The following is a 14,473-nucleotide window of genomic DNA, read 5'->3' on the forward strand; positions in this document are numbered from 1 at the left end:
GTCGGATATCCGGGACTGGCCAAACCACTATCCGTTTCATCGCTAATGTTTATACTTGAATTGAATTTCAGTAATGTTGAGCAAATACTGAAATTTGGCGAGATCAGTCCACAAATGATGAAGCATGAACTATCTCAAGAAGTTGTTGTCACGTCACAAAAAATATACGATCCATTCCATCGTGACGTGAAAGTATTTTGATTCACTACAAACCCTTTTTTTTTTTGCGTTTTTATGTAGAAATCACGTGAAATTAAACGATGTTATAGTAAAATTGAGAAAATTAACTTTCTACAAGAATAATGAGTTAATCAGAATACTCTATAGTTAGATTGGCTTTTGTTAGTCGAACACTTTTGTGTAGTGACAACATCTGACTTTTTGCTGTTTCGGACTGTTGGACATTTTTTCTATGACTTGTCAACAATAGATGAACGTAAATCCAGAATGTTGAATACAATCTTGTTTCGACAGTCGATTAGCTTATAATAGGGGAGATGGGGCACATTCGGACACTTTTGTTTCCTTGATTTTTTAATATGTTTTGTAAACTTTAAAAAAATCCTGAATTCATCCTGGTTATCATTTGGACATCAATGTATCATATGAGTGTGTTAGAGGTGTGCGTTGATGCGATTACGAATGGTTTATTCGAATTTTTGAAAATTGCCTTCATGTTTGAATGTGGCCCATGTGTGGGGCAGTATCGGTCAGGTTGAGTACCCAATCGTTCTGGGAAACTAAGAGCTTTTTCAAATGTGCCAGAACATTGAGAAACAGTTTTCCTGTTATGCAACCGTTAGTTGGGAAATTAGCAAAGATAATGGACCCAGTAAGACCCCCTGTGAGCTAGAATCATGAAAACGTTCTATTCGAAACAAGCTCGATAGCTCTTCCCATCTCATCTTCGTTGATGTTGGTTCTATTGTTTTTCTTTTTGTAGTTTCGAATCATCATTAGGTCTGAGAATCAGACTGAATTGATGTTTGTTAGTAAACAACAATCAGACACAAATTTTATTAAACAGTGTCCGAATGTGCCCGTGAACGATGTCCGAATGTGCCCCAGCACCATCCGAAGACAAATAATAATTTTATCTAATAAATAGACCTTTATTTCCCCGTTGTATGCACATTTTTTTTCATTTCATATTAATTACTAACTGAGGTGGTGTACTTAAATTTCTAAATCGATCACAAAGGAATTAGGGAAATACTTACAACTTCAAGCTCAAAAGTTTCGAAACGTGTATGAAAAAGGGCATTGTGTTGTTTTCGTAAGTAATAAACGACCAGGAGGTGTCAAACCAGATGACAGCTGTTGGTGGAAGGGCTGTTAACTCACTTATATTTTTCATTTGGTTGAAAATTGTACCACTTAATTTTTACTTGCTCCCAATACCCATACGGTATGGCTTTTCCATACAAAAAATGTATGGGTATTGGGAGCAAGGGTCTTACCAGCATAGGTCGAATATCGTATTCCGATGCCATTTTGGATTCGAAGATAGTGGCTTCTGGTCCGTGAAAACAGCTTTAAAAGTCGTGAGCAAAAAATCGTGATTTTTGAAGATTTCTATTGAAGAATCGCCAGGATTTGTTTAAAATGATATTTCAGCGAAACTAAGAAAGATAGAAGTTGGGTTTTGAAAAACGAGTTTTAGAGCAGTCAAAGAGCATCAATTTGGTTGATAGAAATAATTCTGTTAATTATGCTTTTTTGTGGTAAAATTAGTAATTTGCAACATTTTGGAAACCACCGACTTCGAAGTTTTTTATTTCAGAAATATTATTTAAATCCACTAAAAATCGAAAAATTATCCAAGGGGGAATAAAGGAAATCGGGGTTTTCAAAAAAAAGTTTTGATGCAAACATCCTCAATCGCATGAAACGTCGAGATCTACTATCATCTCGAAAAAAAAATTTCTTGTCAAAAATTAATACTCTGGGACCTCGATTTCCGTTGATTTTTCGGTTTCCAAAAAACTCAAATTTAAACGTCTGCGACACTAATAAATGAAGTCCGACTGAGGTAATATTTTGCATTGAGTATATTATCGGGCAAATCAACATATTGCAGCAAGTTTCGAATGAAAAATCGAGATAACTATTTTTATTGGCACCTAAAACCATATCTTTTCTTTATATTTGCTCAAGTCTCAGTCGTGTCGATTTAGACAAAAAAAAATTTTTTTTTGATTTTCAAAAAAAACTCAAATTATGACCACTTTGAGCCATTCTTCCTTAAGTACGATTGAGCTGATATTTTGCATAGGGTGTTTTTTCGAGGTGGTGAACATTTTTTATGGGATAACTTTTTGAAATTCGAGATGACTATTTTCACTGGCACCCTAGGGTATAGGTTCAGAATCACCGGTCGGGTTCAGACCACCTTTCCATATAGGATGGACCTTTGGAAGGGGAAGGGGAGATCTCAGAGGAAAGTGAGAATTATTCAGGATAATAACTAACATAAAAAGAGAATATTGCTTAAACAATATGATGAAATTTATATTTAACACACTTTATTGATTTTGTGACGTGACAACGCTTAATAGAGATTGTTTTTTTTTGCCCAGAGGGTGTTGTCACATCACAAATTGCATGCCGAGTTTTTTTAAACTGAATATACAAGAATCTTCGCTTCTCTATTGTTGACGAATCATAAGACATAGTTCATACGTATGTTTTGAAGCGGAACTTAAGATTGAACATTAATGTTCAACACTCGGAAATCGCAAAAAGTCAGGTGCTGTCACGTCACAAAAGTATTTGACTGACAACAAGCGAATTCAAGTATAAAAAGTTCTCTATTTCTAGCAGAAAATTTTCTCAATTCTACTTTGTCATCGTTTATTTTTTTGGAAATCGTGTGATTCATACATGAAAACTGGTGAGTCAAAACGTTGTCACGTCACGCTGGAATGGATCATTTCCATTTTATTTAATTAAAAAAAATAGTTGAACCAAATGTAATTGTAAACTATTATGAATTCAGACAATCAACTATTGATGTTTTTGATGAATTATTTAACTTTTCAAGGTTTTCGAAACTTTTCTAGTACATTCTCCTTCTCTTCATTGGACCCGGGCCAAAGCCATTGTAGTCTCCTGCTACCCCGAAGACTTGTTCGCTGGATCATTTATTACCATTAAAGAACTACTATTCGTTTTCACATTTTAGGGGAATTAAAAAATGTATACCAGGTTTTGGACACTAACTGCTTATTTGAAATTTGCCTCATATTATGAATTATAAGAAATTCGTTCAAACTTTGAAAATACTAGGTTTCAATACATTTTTTGAAGCGTTAGATTTTCTTTTCAATTCTCAAAACCAACTTTTTTTCAAAAATCGCGCTTGTGCGCCAAAGATTTTTTACCAAAGTTGCCGCCATAGAAAAGTTTGTTTCTAACATCCTTAGCTGTCATTTAGCGATTTCCCAGGTTTCTAGACACTATAATTTTGAACCACTCTATTACACGCAGCTTGAACAGTTCATCCTCCTTGAGAGGTTTCTCGTGAAAAAATGAGCGATATACTTTTTTTTTTTGCTATCCAGTAAGTTGAGTTCTTACAGGAGCCTGAATAAATGATCATCTGATGGTGCAACATATGGTAAATACGGCGGGTGGAATAGCACATCTCAGCCAAACTCCGAAAAAAATCTGCCGAAAGCATCGCTGCCAGGAACATATTTTCCCAATCCTTGGAAGTTCTCGTAAAATAGAAAAGAAGCAGTTTTTCTGAATCGAAACCTGCTTCTAAGAAAAAAAATCCTAATATTACAAATTAATTATACAGTAAAACCTGTTTTTGTGCGAATTTTTTTTTGTGCGATTTTCTTTTCTTGTGCGGTTTTTTTTGTGCGATTTTTTTTGTGCGGTGTATGAATTGAAGCAAATTTGACGAAGTTATCGTCCATTTAGTTTTTTTCGATGGTTTATATGCATTTCAGTGCGAAAAAAGCATATTTGCGTCTCAATTATCCACTTCTGAAATAATTTTCCTCCTCTCATCAAATGCTCTAAGCATGCTCTTTGCATGACACGATTTCTTTTTTTTTATCCCATTTATTTATTTTAGGCTCATTAGTATTTTAGCTGTAACAGAGCCGAATTTTAATCGTGTACATGTCACATGGTTATCATATCTATAATTATAGCACATTACACAGTTGCCCTTCGCCAGTATTCCTTCTATACCAATGCATATGGCACATTTACACAGTAGCCATTTAGGCGTAAGAGTATTCTTTCTGTTCTTCCATTATCCAGTTAGACCACTGGACAGCGGAGACAGTTGATATAATCATTGTTGAGTTATTTATAGAACAGCAGCCCGATGTGTCTTGCAGAGCAGAGCAGTTGTATGGATGAATCGATCTAATTTCGACCGTGGATCGATCTCCATCGCTGATGATTGTTGCGTGGACGTAGCTATTCTGTAATAACACAAAGATGGTCAATGAGGGCCCTGAGACGATTTCTTACAGCAACACGTTTCGACATGCAACTAAAAGCACAAAACAGCCACGCATAACTGGAAAGGCAGAGTGTCCCATCGCAAAGCAGGGAAACAAAAGGAAATTGAACGGTGAATGGCGTGGATTTGAGTTATTTTTTTTGGGGAAACTTTTTTCATGCGGTCCCCAATGTGTACCGATCACGATATTTTAAAGCTACTGGTGAAGTTTTGGACGATTTTTTTATGCGACTTTTTTGTGCAGTCCCTATTCCCCGCACAAAAAAAGGTTTGTCTGTTCTTCTTTAACTAAGTAATATTACGTACTTCTCAATATTACATAATAAACATATTAAGTATTATATAATTCCAATATTCTTTAATGATGTCTTCATCTTGGCGTAATGCATGTTCTTCTGTTACCAATGGGAATGATACAAGTTTCTAGTTCAAGTTCAGCAAAATGAAACAATATGAATGTTTTGCTTGGCAGCACTTGAGGGCAGCTCAGGCATCGCTTTTCTTGATAAATACAGAGTATTCGGGTGGGCGAAAAGTTTAAAACAAATTATATAGCGCAGCTTTCATTTTGCTTATAGACGTGAATATATTATTGAAAAAACCTCAACTTGTCCACGTGGACAACATCTAAATCCCCTCCTCCCTCTCTGTGAAAAAGCGTGGAAATTTTCGCACCCCCTACCCCCCTAAAGTTGTCCACGTGGTATGTGAATAGCTCCTAAAAACTGTATCAATTGTTCTCATGAGAAATTTTCCCCCCTAGCTTTGCGTTCGAGGTCTCGTCCACGTGTTCAAGTATCTAGAAACAGCGGCAGCCAAAGAGGAGAAATCGAAGAGTGGTCTCGATGGACACGCTACCCTACGGAGGTCGGCGCTTTCGTCGAAAAATTCCTCCGGAAGTCTGTTGGATGGCAGCCGGAACAGACGCGCTCACGTCGACTCCGGGTACAGCACGAGCGACGGAGGTTTCGATGGTAAGCGTTGGTCCCAGGAATATCCGCACGATAGTGGTGGCACCTACTCACCCAAATGGTCGCCCATTCCAATGCACACAGGCTTCAGTGGGAAACCACCACCAGCAGCTTCAGTTGCACCAACAGCAGCAACCGGTACAGCTGGTCATTCTAATGTGGTTCCTCTGTTGTCATCTGCAGGTGCAAATGGTCTTTCAGGTCTGCTCAGTGGTGAAAGCCACGGGGGTGGAGGCATAATAGGTTCGCTTGAGGAGGAGTTCAAGAAAGGCATCGCGCTGCAGGATCAGCTCGAGCGAAAGAAGTTGTCGAATAAGAATAAGTAATATGATTGCATTCGATTGAGTTCAAAATTCTAACCAATTTCCTTTCATAGCATCGACATTTCTCCAGAAGGTGATTTGACACTAGATAGCGCAAAGTCCGATGAAAAGATGCGAACGCTAGGAAATATTCAAACTTACAGGTATTTATGATCACAATCTCTCGTTCAAAATATATTCGATAACATAACATCAATACTCCTCTTCCAGGGAATACAAGGAAGCACTGCGTCAGCAACGCAATCAGGTTGACATCTACCGACCCAAAGAGCAACAAATCCAAACACCCGAAAGCAGTGGATCCACGTCGGAATCATCGCCCCTCAGTAATTTCTCTCCCTACAACAAGTCTCAAGCCACCACTCCTTCGCCCTCAGTGTACAGCAACAGCAGCCAAAGTTCTCCCCTTTCCCCCCACCACTGCAACGTCCACAAACTGAACCAAATCAACGCTAATGGCGCCCACGCCACTAATGGTTTCAACCAAAACGTCACCTCTAGTCCACTTCTGTCGCCAAACCGGAACATTGTGCCGCCGTTTGTTGAAGATATCGCCAACAACAGCGGCAACAGTACCACTTCAACGCCCAACAAGCGACCGGTTCAAAAAGTCATCCCTTCGCGAAACATATCCACATATCAGGCGAACCAGTCTCCCACCCATCTGAACGGGAACCATCATCTCTCAACGAGTGCCGCCTCGGTTGGTGGTTCCCCAATGAGCAATGGTAAAATACCCATTCCAAATGGTACCCCCATTAAGACGGCCGTGTCCAACTGTACGGATTACGCGTATGTGAAGCCGAACAGTCCCTGCAAGGCGTCCACCGGCATTCTGACCCACAACAGCGTTCCCTCTTCGATTCCAAAGCCAACGGCAAACGGAGGTAGCTCGCCGAATGGAAACCAGAAGCCACTCACTGCCACTGTTGGTTACGTGAATGGTGTCAAACCGGGACAGAAACCTAACAAGTGGGTTGGACGCAACATTTGGCATCGCTAGGTATTTCTTAATTTGTTATTTTTCTCTCGAGCAGAACTGTCTCCTGGAATCGGGATGTGCCAAACGATAAGCTGAGCTTCACAATGCGGCGTGAATTTGACAAGCAGAAGGAGGAAACAGAGCTGATCGAACAGTTACGACAGGTTAGTATTTTTCGGGGAAAAAATATTCTTCGTGTAGAATCAACGTATCAACGTTTGTTATTTTTGTAGATCATTGAAACTCGTTTGAAAATGACTCTTCCGGAGGACATTGCGCCAGCGCTAACCGATGGCGTTGTGTTGTGTCACTTGGCGAACTATGTTCGACCGCGATCCGTTGGGAGCATACATGTCCCTTCACCAGCTGTGGTATGTATTGGTTTATGTGTTTGAAACATGGAACATTAGCAATTGTGAGAAATGTGGAAATCCAGCAAAAGCTAGGCGATGAATTCAGTTATATAGTTTTTTTCAGGGTCAATGACATATGCCAAATTCTTTTTCATACGATACTTATTCTACGGTTGATAAGATGGGGAACCGATTACTCGCGAACGTCTTGAGGTTAGTAGGGTGACCTATTTTTATCATAAAGAGAAGGAAACATATGGAAATTTGAACATTTTTTATGATTACATACGGAGATCGATAGTTCTGAGGAGTAGATAGATCTGGGACATGTAATCGAGATCTAACCTAGCTAACATATCGTACACCGGCTCATTGGGTTGGTTCCTTAGGGACTTAAGGAATTTTTCTAAATTTCATCTGACGGCAAGATATACCACGCACAACTTAACAACGTGCTCGATGTCGTGGTTGTGGCCAGTCTTCAGAATGCAACGCGGTGCTGATGTGTAACAAGATTTTTGTAGTCAGTTGAGCTGCCACTCCTTGTGTACACATGAGTTCTGGCGAATGAGCACGATTTGAAACACAGATGAAATGTTTTGTTGTTAGCGCCCAGATTTGCGCTGTGCTTGCGCCGTATTTCTATACTGCGCGCTTGAATCTGGATTGCTCTCTCTGTTGAGATATTATTCTTCACACAAGCGTATACGGTTCAAATGGAGGCGCGCTGTTGTTTTTATGCTTTGCTTAGAACGAACAAAGACAAAGCGGGCGCTAGAATTTGATGTGTATGTGTGTGTGTATGGAATGAGGCGTTCATCACACAAGTGAGAAGAGATGTATAGATGTATGTAGTATCTGAATTCTGCGCCGGGTACATTTTGCGCTGTCGTCTTTATGAATTTTGTGCACTTCGCACCAAGAGAGAATACATGTTTGTGTTGAACGCGCGCTGATGAAAATTAAACTCAAGCGCTGCGCTGCGTATGTTTTCTGAAGAGTGGTTGTGGCTGTCTTGATCATAAACGTAGAGATTCTTTCTGGAAAAAATGATACGAAAGATACCATTGAGGAAGGGGCGGATCCTTCGACTGAAGGAGGCCTGGATGACGATAGCTCAGGATTCGTTAAATCAGGAACTTGGCACTTTGGTAGACCAAACTGTTTGGGTGTGGCTTGTTGGAAAAATAAACAACACTCGGATGGTTTATTCGCGATCTTTAACATTTAATGGTTGGATATAAAATTGCATTATATTGGAAGGGAGCTTCTGTATGCACTTAGGGGCTGTCCACATACCACGTGGACAACTTTAGGGGCTGAGCGGTGTAGGTGGTATGAAAATGTCCACGTTTGTCCACGGAGATATATAATATTTTCACATTCTAAATTAAATTAAATTGTTCTGTATTCAAGATTTTTAAAACTTTCCGTCCAACCTGAGTATGGTCTCTCTAAAACTGGTGGTAATTGATTGAAATTGGTTTGTAAAAATGTAAAAATTAATTATCTAAATTGTTACATAGCGATTTTTGAAAATTCAAAAAATTGAAATTTGAAAAATTTCTGTATCAAAAAAAGGCTACGTAACAATTTAGATAGTTCATTTTTACATACACATTTCAGTCAGATTGGTCCACTAAATTCTGAGTACCACCAGTTTTAGAAAGAGCATCCACCCGCCCAGCTGCCTACAGCATAATAAACACTACCGTCAGTGGGGTTGTCATTGGGCCAAAAAACCATATGTTTAAGTTAGCCACCTTGTAACAACCACATTTTAGCATCAACATCACGTTGAAGCACGTTGTTATAATCATCATAGTTAAGTTTATAGCTGATGCAAGAATTATAATGAAAACTCGCTTCACAGGAGTTGTACAAAAATTGGCCCAATGTCACCCCTTAATGAGCAACAATCTCTTAAAGGTGTAAACTACCATTTGTACACGTGAGTAAATTCACAACGTACCCTCTATGCGTAAAATATGTGGAGAATTCCACGTCTATCCACATAAAACTGTGTTAGCTTGTGATAACCAGTAGAAAATACAGATTTATATGAAAAGCAGAGCTAAATATCTTTTGAAAGCTTTCAAAAAGGAACTAATTGATCACTGGGAGAAGCTATTCGAAGCAGAGAGCAAACAGCAACTTACAATGCTTATTTTTTTTCAACATGATGCATCGCATTTTTTACTGGACAACACGTGTTAACGCACTTTTTTGTGAATGGGCGTAAAAACCCTCTGCATAGAATTGAATGCCCCATAGATCACCCCACCCTGCCTGCTGAAAAGTCCTAAAATGTGGAAAAATTCCACAAAATTTCACAAAAATTACCCTTTATTGAATATCGTACTTACGATGCTGTTCAGTTCGCGAGCCAAGAATGATGAAATCAAAAAACAAACATGCGGAGTTTGATAGTAAACAAGGCGAATGAATTGGTGCTTACAGGTTATTATTCGTGTGTTGGTGGAATCTGCATACTGAACCGATGGTTTTAGTTTAGCCCAAAGTCACCCCAATCAAGCTCAAAAATAAATAATAAAAATGTTTTACAACTGCATTTTGAAATTTTTGGAAAAAAATATTGGAATACTGGGTTAATTGATTAAATTTTGACGACTAGTGGTGCATGGACCATCTCACGCAAATGTAAATAATAAACCTTAATCAATCACCAATACGTCCTAACTTTTTGTAGATTTATTTTTCACGATTGGATTTATGGGATCATTTTCAGCTGAGTTCTCTGGGCGGTTGTTGAATTTCTAATAATGTTTTTTAAATTAATTTATTTAATAAAACGACTACCTGACGGCACAAGATGAATGCCCTGTGGCTGTGGCCACATTTCCCGTTTTTTTCTTGCAGCGCTTTCTATTCAGTCCGCATCAAGCGCGTTTGCACGATATCAGTGTCGGTCCCAGTTCCCAACGATACTTATTGCATAAATATAAAATAGTCAGCAATTCGACGTGTTGAAGAAAAGACTTCATTCATATAGAATAAGCAGGTAAATCGAAAAAAAAGTTTTTAATTTTTCAAAGATCGATTTGGCAAAGATCGATTCTTTCGTACCGTTTCAATCAGTGGTTCGATCCCTAAGCCGTTTGGAAAATCGATTCGACAAGATCGATTTTTTTTTGTAAAGATTGCTCAATCCTAGTTCTAACACCAACTTTAATTCCAACATTCGAAAAAAAAATCACGAAAATCCGTTAATTTTCGACCTTCCAGAGTAGGGCCCCTCTTAAATTGATCGATCTAAGTGCCTTTTGAAAAGTGAAAAATAAACTTAATTTTTTTCATTTTTTATGGTTTTTTATTTTAAAATGCATGAACAATCAAGTTTTTTCTATCAACAAAATTAAAGCTCTACAACCATTCCACAATTTCTTCCTTGACACCACAATGTAATTCCTCTTGTTATCTTCCATGTCTAAAATGTTTCACAACATAACTTTATGCGAAAATTTCTCATCTTTCAAATGAATGCAATTTAATCGTTCCAAGTAGCGTACTTTTGAATTGGAGTCAATTTAAAGCAAACAAATTGTCTCAAGAAAATTTCAATAATTCTTTCATAGTTGAGATTTGAGCTTGATTTCGTAGTTGGTTATCAATTAATCGTGAGTTGTCTGATGTCATCTTTCCCCGTGATTACTTTGAAAGTCATTTAGACACTCAATGCAGAATGATGAATAAAGATTTGAAAAATAGTAAAATATTTTAATATGCTTTTAATACCCTCTGAACATTCCCCAAACTATGGCGGAAAAGGTTTCGTATTGGGCTAACGACTAAAGGTGAATCGGGAATCGAGAGTGAAAAATCCTGTGATCGATCATATTCCTGATCGAAATCACAATCAGTAAAGCTTAAGATCAATCTTTGGAATTGTGTAGTTTATATTCCGATCAGGCCTCAACTTTAAGAGCGCTACGTCCAATTTACGGTCGTCATAATCGTCCTACCAGATCAACAATTGAGCGTCTAGTGGAAGATTTTAATCCACAGGCACAGTACAAAATGTTTCCGTGTCAGTGGGACAAAAAAATACCCGTAGTGTCGAGAATATTGCTGTCACTAGCGCATCTATTGAGGAAATCCAAATTAATTTCTCACACGTCGTTCTCAAACGTTGGGCATCCCTGTGACGTAGTTGTGGCGAAAAGATCTTGTCCTATATCCTTACAAGATTAAATTGACGCAAGAACTGAAGCCGCTTGAACAGCAGAAGCTTTGCTTATTGGCTTCGTCAATAAGCAAAATATGCGTTATTGGCAGCAATCCACACGTACTCCATGAGTCACCATTGCATCCCGAAGAAAATACGGTTTGGTGCGGTTTATGGTCCGGCGGCGTCATTGGGCCGTTCTTCTTCCGTGACGATCAAGACCGGTACGTTACTGTGAATGGGAATCGCTACCGCTCAATGATAACTGAATATTTTAATAATCGATTTATTGAAAACCAAGTTTGGTGAGCGTGTTATCTCATGAAATGACCCAGTCAATTGGTCGCTTCGCTCGTGTGATTTGACGCCGTTAGACTATTTCCTGTGGGACTACGTCAAGTCTATGGTCTATGCCAACAAGCCAGCGACGATTGATGAACTTCGTACGAATATCGAACGTGAAATTGCAGCAGTATCGACCGATTTATGCTTGAAAACCGTCGAAAATTGGGTTCAGCGTCTAGACTTCTGCAAGCGTGCCCGTGGTGACCATGCAAAATAAATCGTGTTTCATACAAAATGGCATCAAATGTACTTCGTAGCTTTCACATGAATTTCATTGATATCCAAAACCGGTTTTGTTTTATTTGAAAAAAAAAACTTTTGTAGCGCAAAAGCCGTTACAGCGCGGACTCGATTATATACAGTTTCTGATTTCTTTTCACTGTATATAATCGAATCCTGTATACAGGGTAACTTCGATATAACGTACATTTTACATTCAAAATTGTACGTTGTATCGCATTGTACGTTATATCGAAGCATAATAAAGAACTCAGAAACGTAGCTTATATTACTTTATTGTGTTGCTGTTTGAGTAAGGTTAATGAATAAATTCAACCAGAAGACGAAACCAATCTTTCTCATGATGTTTCCCTTCGTAACGATTCGCACAGCACAGCGTTGGTTTGATCGATTTCGTTCTGGTGTAGTGGCTGCCGAAGATACATCCCGTACTGGTCGGCCAATCGTTGTGGAAACCGATAAAATCGTTGAAATCATCAAGTAGTCCGGCATGCATTCGGTCGTCTAAAACTAAGACTCAAGCGGAAAACTTTTCGTCTCAATCTAAGTCATACGGAGTCAATTAAATTTATTTTTCAAGTTGATATTACATGAAAAAACTTCCAACCTTTTTTCCCATGCTAATCCGTCAAAGGAACAAAAGATTGTGTGACTCTGACTTTGTTCGTTTACGTTTTTGGTCGACGTAACGAGAAGTAAAATTGAATTGAAATTATATTTAGAACACTTCAAAAATACTGAAATTTCAGTTTCTGTTAAAATATCAGGCCCTTATGATTTTGAATGCTAGCATTGATTTAGGAAAAAAAATCTAGTTCGTTCATTTCATCTGCTTATTTTTACTTTTAATAACAACACTTTTCCTATGTAGTGGACTATTATAAGAAAAGTAACATACATAAACAAAATTTGTGACGTCACAGATTTAAAAAAATCTTCCCACCTTCCTTTTTCCATTTCGCTATTGCACCCAATGAGGTACATATAGAGGTGGAGCAGTAGGCGAAACGTATCTGTATTGGCAAGCAAAATATCATGTCGTAATTATTTGCATTCAATATGGAATGTATATGGAAGGAACAAACCAATGTTGAAAGTACTCACGGTTGCATGATAATTTGAGCCAAAATTCTCATGAAATCATTCAACTGGTTGTTTTTTAACAGATGAAAATCATATCGTGGCTTATTTCGATTATTCATGTGGTAAAAAGGTCCAGAGAGCACTCGTATGTGTAGTTCTCGAAAGCAGTAACATTTCCGGTGAAATTTTGATTAATTGGCGATTATTATCTCATAACATCCACACCGACACTGAGAGCCTTCGAAACATCAACTTCATAACGGTCAAATAATGAAAATCTGTTTGTTTCTATTTTAGAATAGTGACTGACGTCACTATTTGCGAAATAGCTCTGGCAGCGCATGCTATGTCGCTCGAAACTCGACCATCTTCATTACCTTTTTTCCAGGACATTGTATTGCACCCACCATATAGTCCGGCTCCAAGTGATTATCATCTCTTCCGGTCCATGCAAAACGCTCTTGGTGATACTAAGTTGGCCTCAAAAGAGGTTTGCGAAAACTGGCTGTCTGAGTTTTTTGCAAATAAGAAGGGGGGGGGGGGGGGATAATGAAGTTGCCTTCTAAATGGCAACAAGTTTGCGAACAAAACGGCGTATATTTGACTTGAATTGGATAATTTTAAGTATGTTAAATAAAGCGTCAAATTTCGATCTGAAATACGACATTTCCTTTTCCCCAACCCTATATATGTATATTAACGTTCAAAATCTATACACTTTATCTTCTCGAAACATTGAAACGGACCCCTATACTGAAAGGCTAGACTCAGTCCTACGTCTAAAGGGAACAATCATCCAAGATTAGAGCCTCCAAATTCATGTGTTGGTTATTCCGTATAATCCAGTCTGGGAAATCGAGTTTATTGCTCAATTCCTCAATCCACATTTCTCCCAATAATCTTTAGTGACACTTCATCTAACTTTTCTTTTCTTTTAGCCAAAACTGACGATGGCCCGCTGTCGGCGCAATGTGGATAACTTCCTCGATGCTTGTCGGAAGATCGGAGTGGATGAGGTAAGTTTGTTGTTTTGTGGCCTACTTTAATATTATGCTACTCGTAGACTTTCGGGGTTTTGGAAATCTTTAACGTAGTAACCACTTTTATGTTATAGGTGTTTATATTATTCGCAACAAGTTTCTCTTCAGTTGCTCTATCTAGTTCTTTGTAATTTCGCTGTTTAGGGTATGTGTCAAAGATTCAGGGTTCTCGAGGGTTACACATTTTGGCTTGGACGAACTATACTTTATCTAGATATACACAAAAAAGTTTCGTTTTAGGATACGGTATAACAACCATTGATTAAATTTAACCCAGAGACTATTGTCATTGCTAATTTAGCATCAGAAAAAGAACGATTCACTTTCCAACTTCAACAAATGTGCCTGTTCTCTACACACTCTGTAAGGTGGCTTTTTATATGTATTCTGTAATTTCATTCCTTTATGTGTGTGTACATAGTTCAATGCGGAGGGTTCTTCTGTTGTGCATAATACATGTTGCT

At 38.3% G+C, this 14,473-nt stretch overlaps 1 protein-coding gene across 8 annotated transcripts in view; it reads left to right on the plus strand.

Annotated features, from left to right (window-relative positions):
* LOC129773251 (leucine-rich repeat and calponin homology domain-containing protein) overlaps positions 1–14,473 on the plus strand; it is a 233,311-nt gene that overhangs the window by 201,786 nt on the left and 17,052 nt on the right. For 7 of the 8 annotated variants that reach the window (XM_055776846.1, XM_055776845.1, XM_055776847.1 and 4 more), the window contains 6 exons: positions 5,250–5,779; positions 5,834–5,923; positions 5,991–6,752; positions 6,818–6,926; positions 6,996–7,133; positions 13,908–13,985. In XM_055776846.1, coding sequence (XP_055632821.1) covers positions 5,250–5,779; positions 5,834–5,923; positions 5,991–6,752; positions 6,818–6,926; positions 6,996–7,133; positions 13,908–13,985 — 1,707 coding nt within the window. The remainder of the gene's footprint in view (positions 1–5,249; positions 5,780–5,833; positions 5,924–5,990; positions 6,753–6,817; positions 6,927–6,995; positions 7,134–13,907; positions 13,986–14,473) is intronic. The other variant, XM_055776848.1, reaches the window with a different exon arrangement.

Source organism: Toxorhynchites rutilus, chromosome 3, assembly GCF_029784135.1.
Source record: "Toxorhynchites rutilus septentrionalis strain SRP chromosome 3, ASM2978413v1, whole genome shotgun sequence".
NCBI classification, from domain to species: Eukaryota; Metazoa; Arthropoda; class Insecta; order Diptera; family Culicidae; genus Toxorhynchites; species Toxorhynchites rutilus.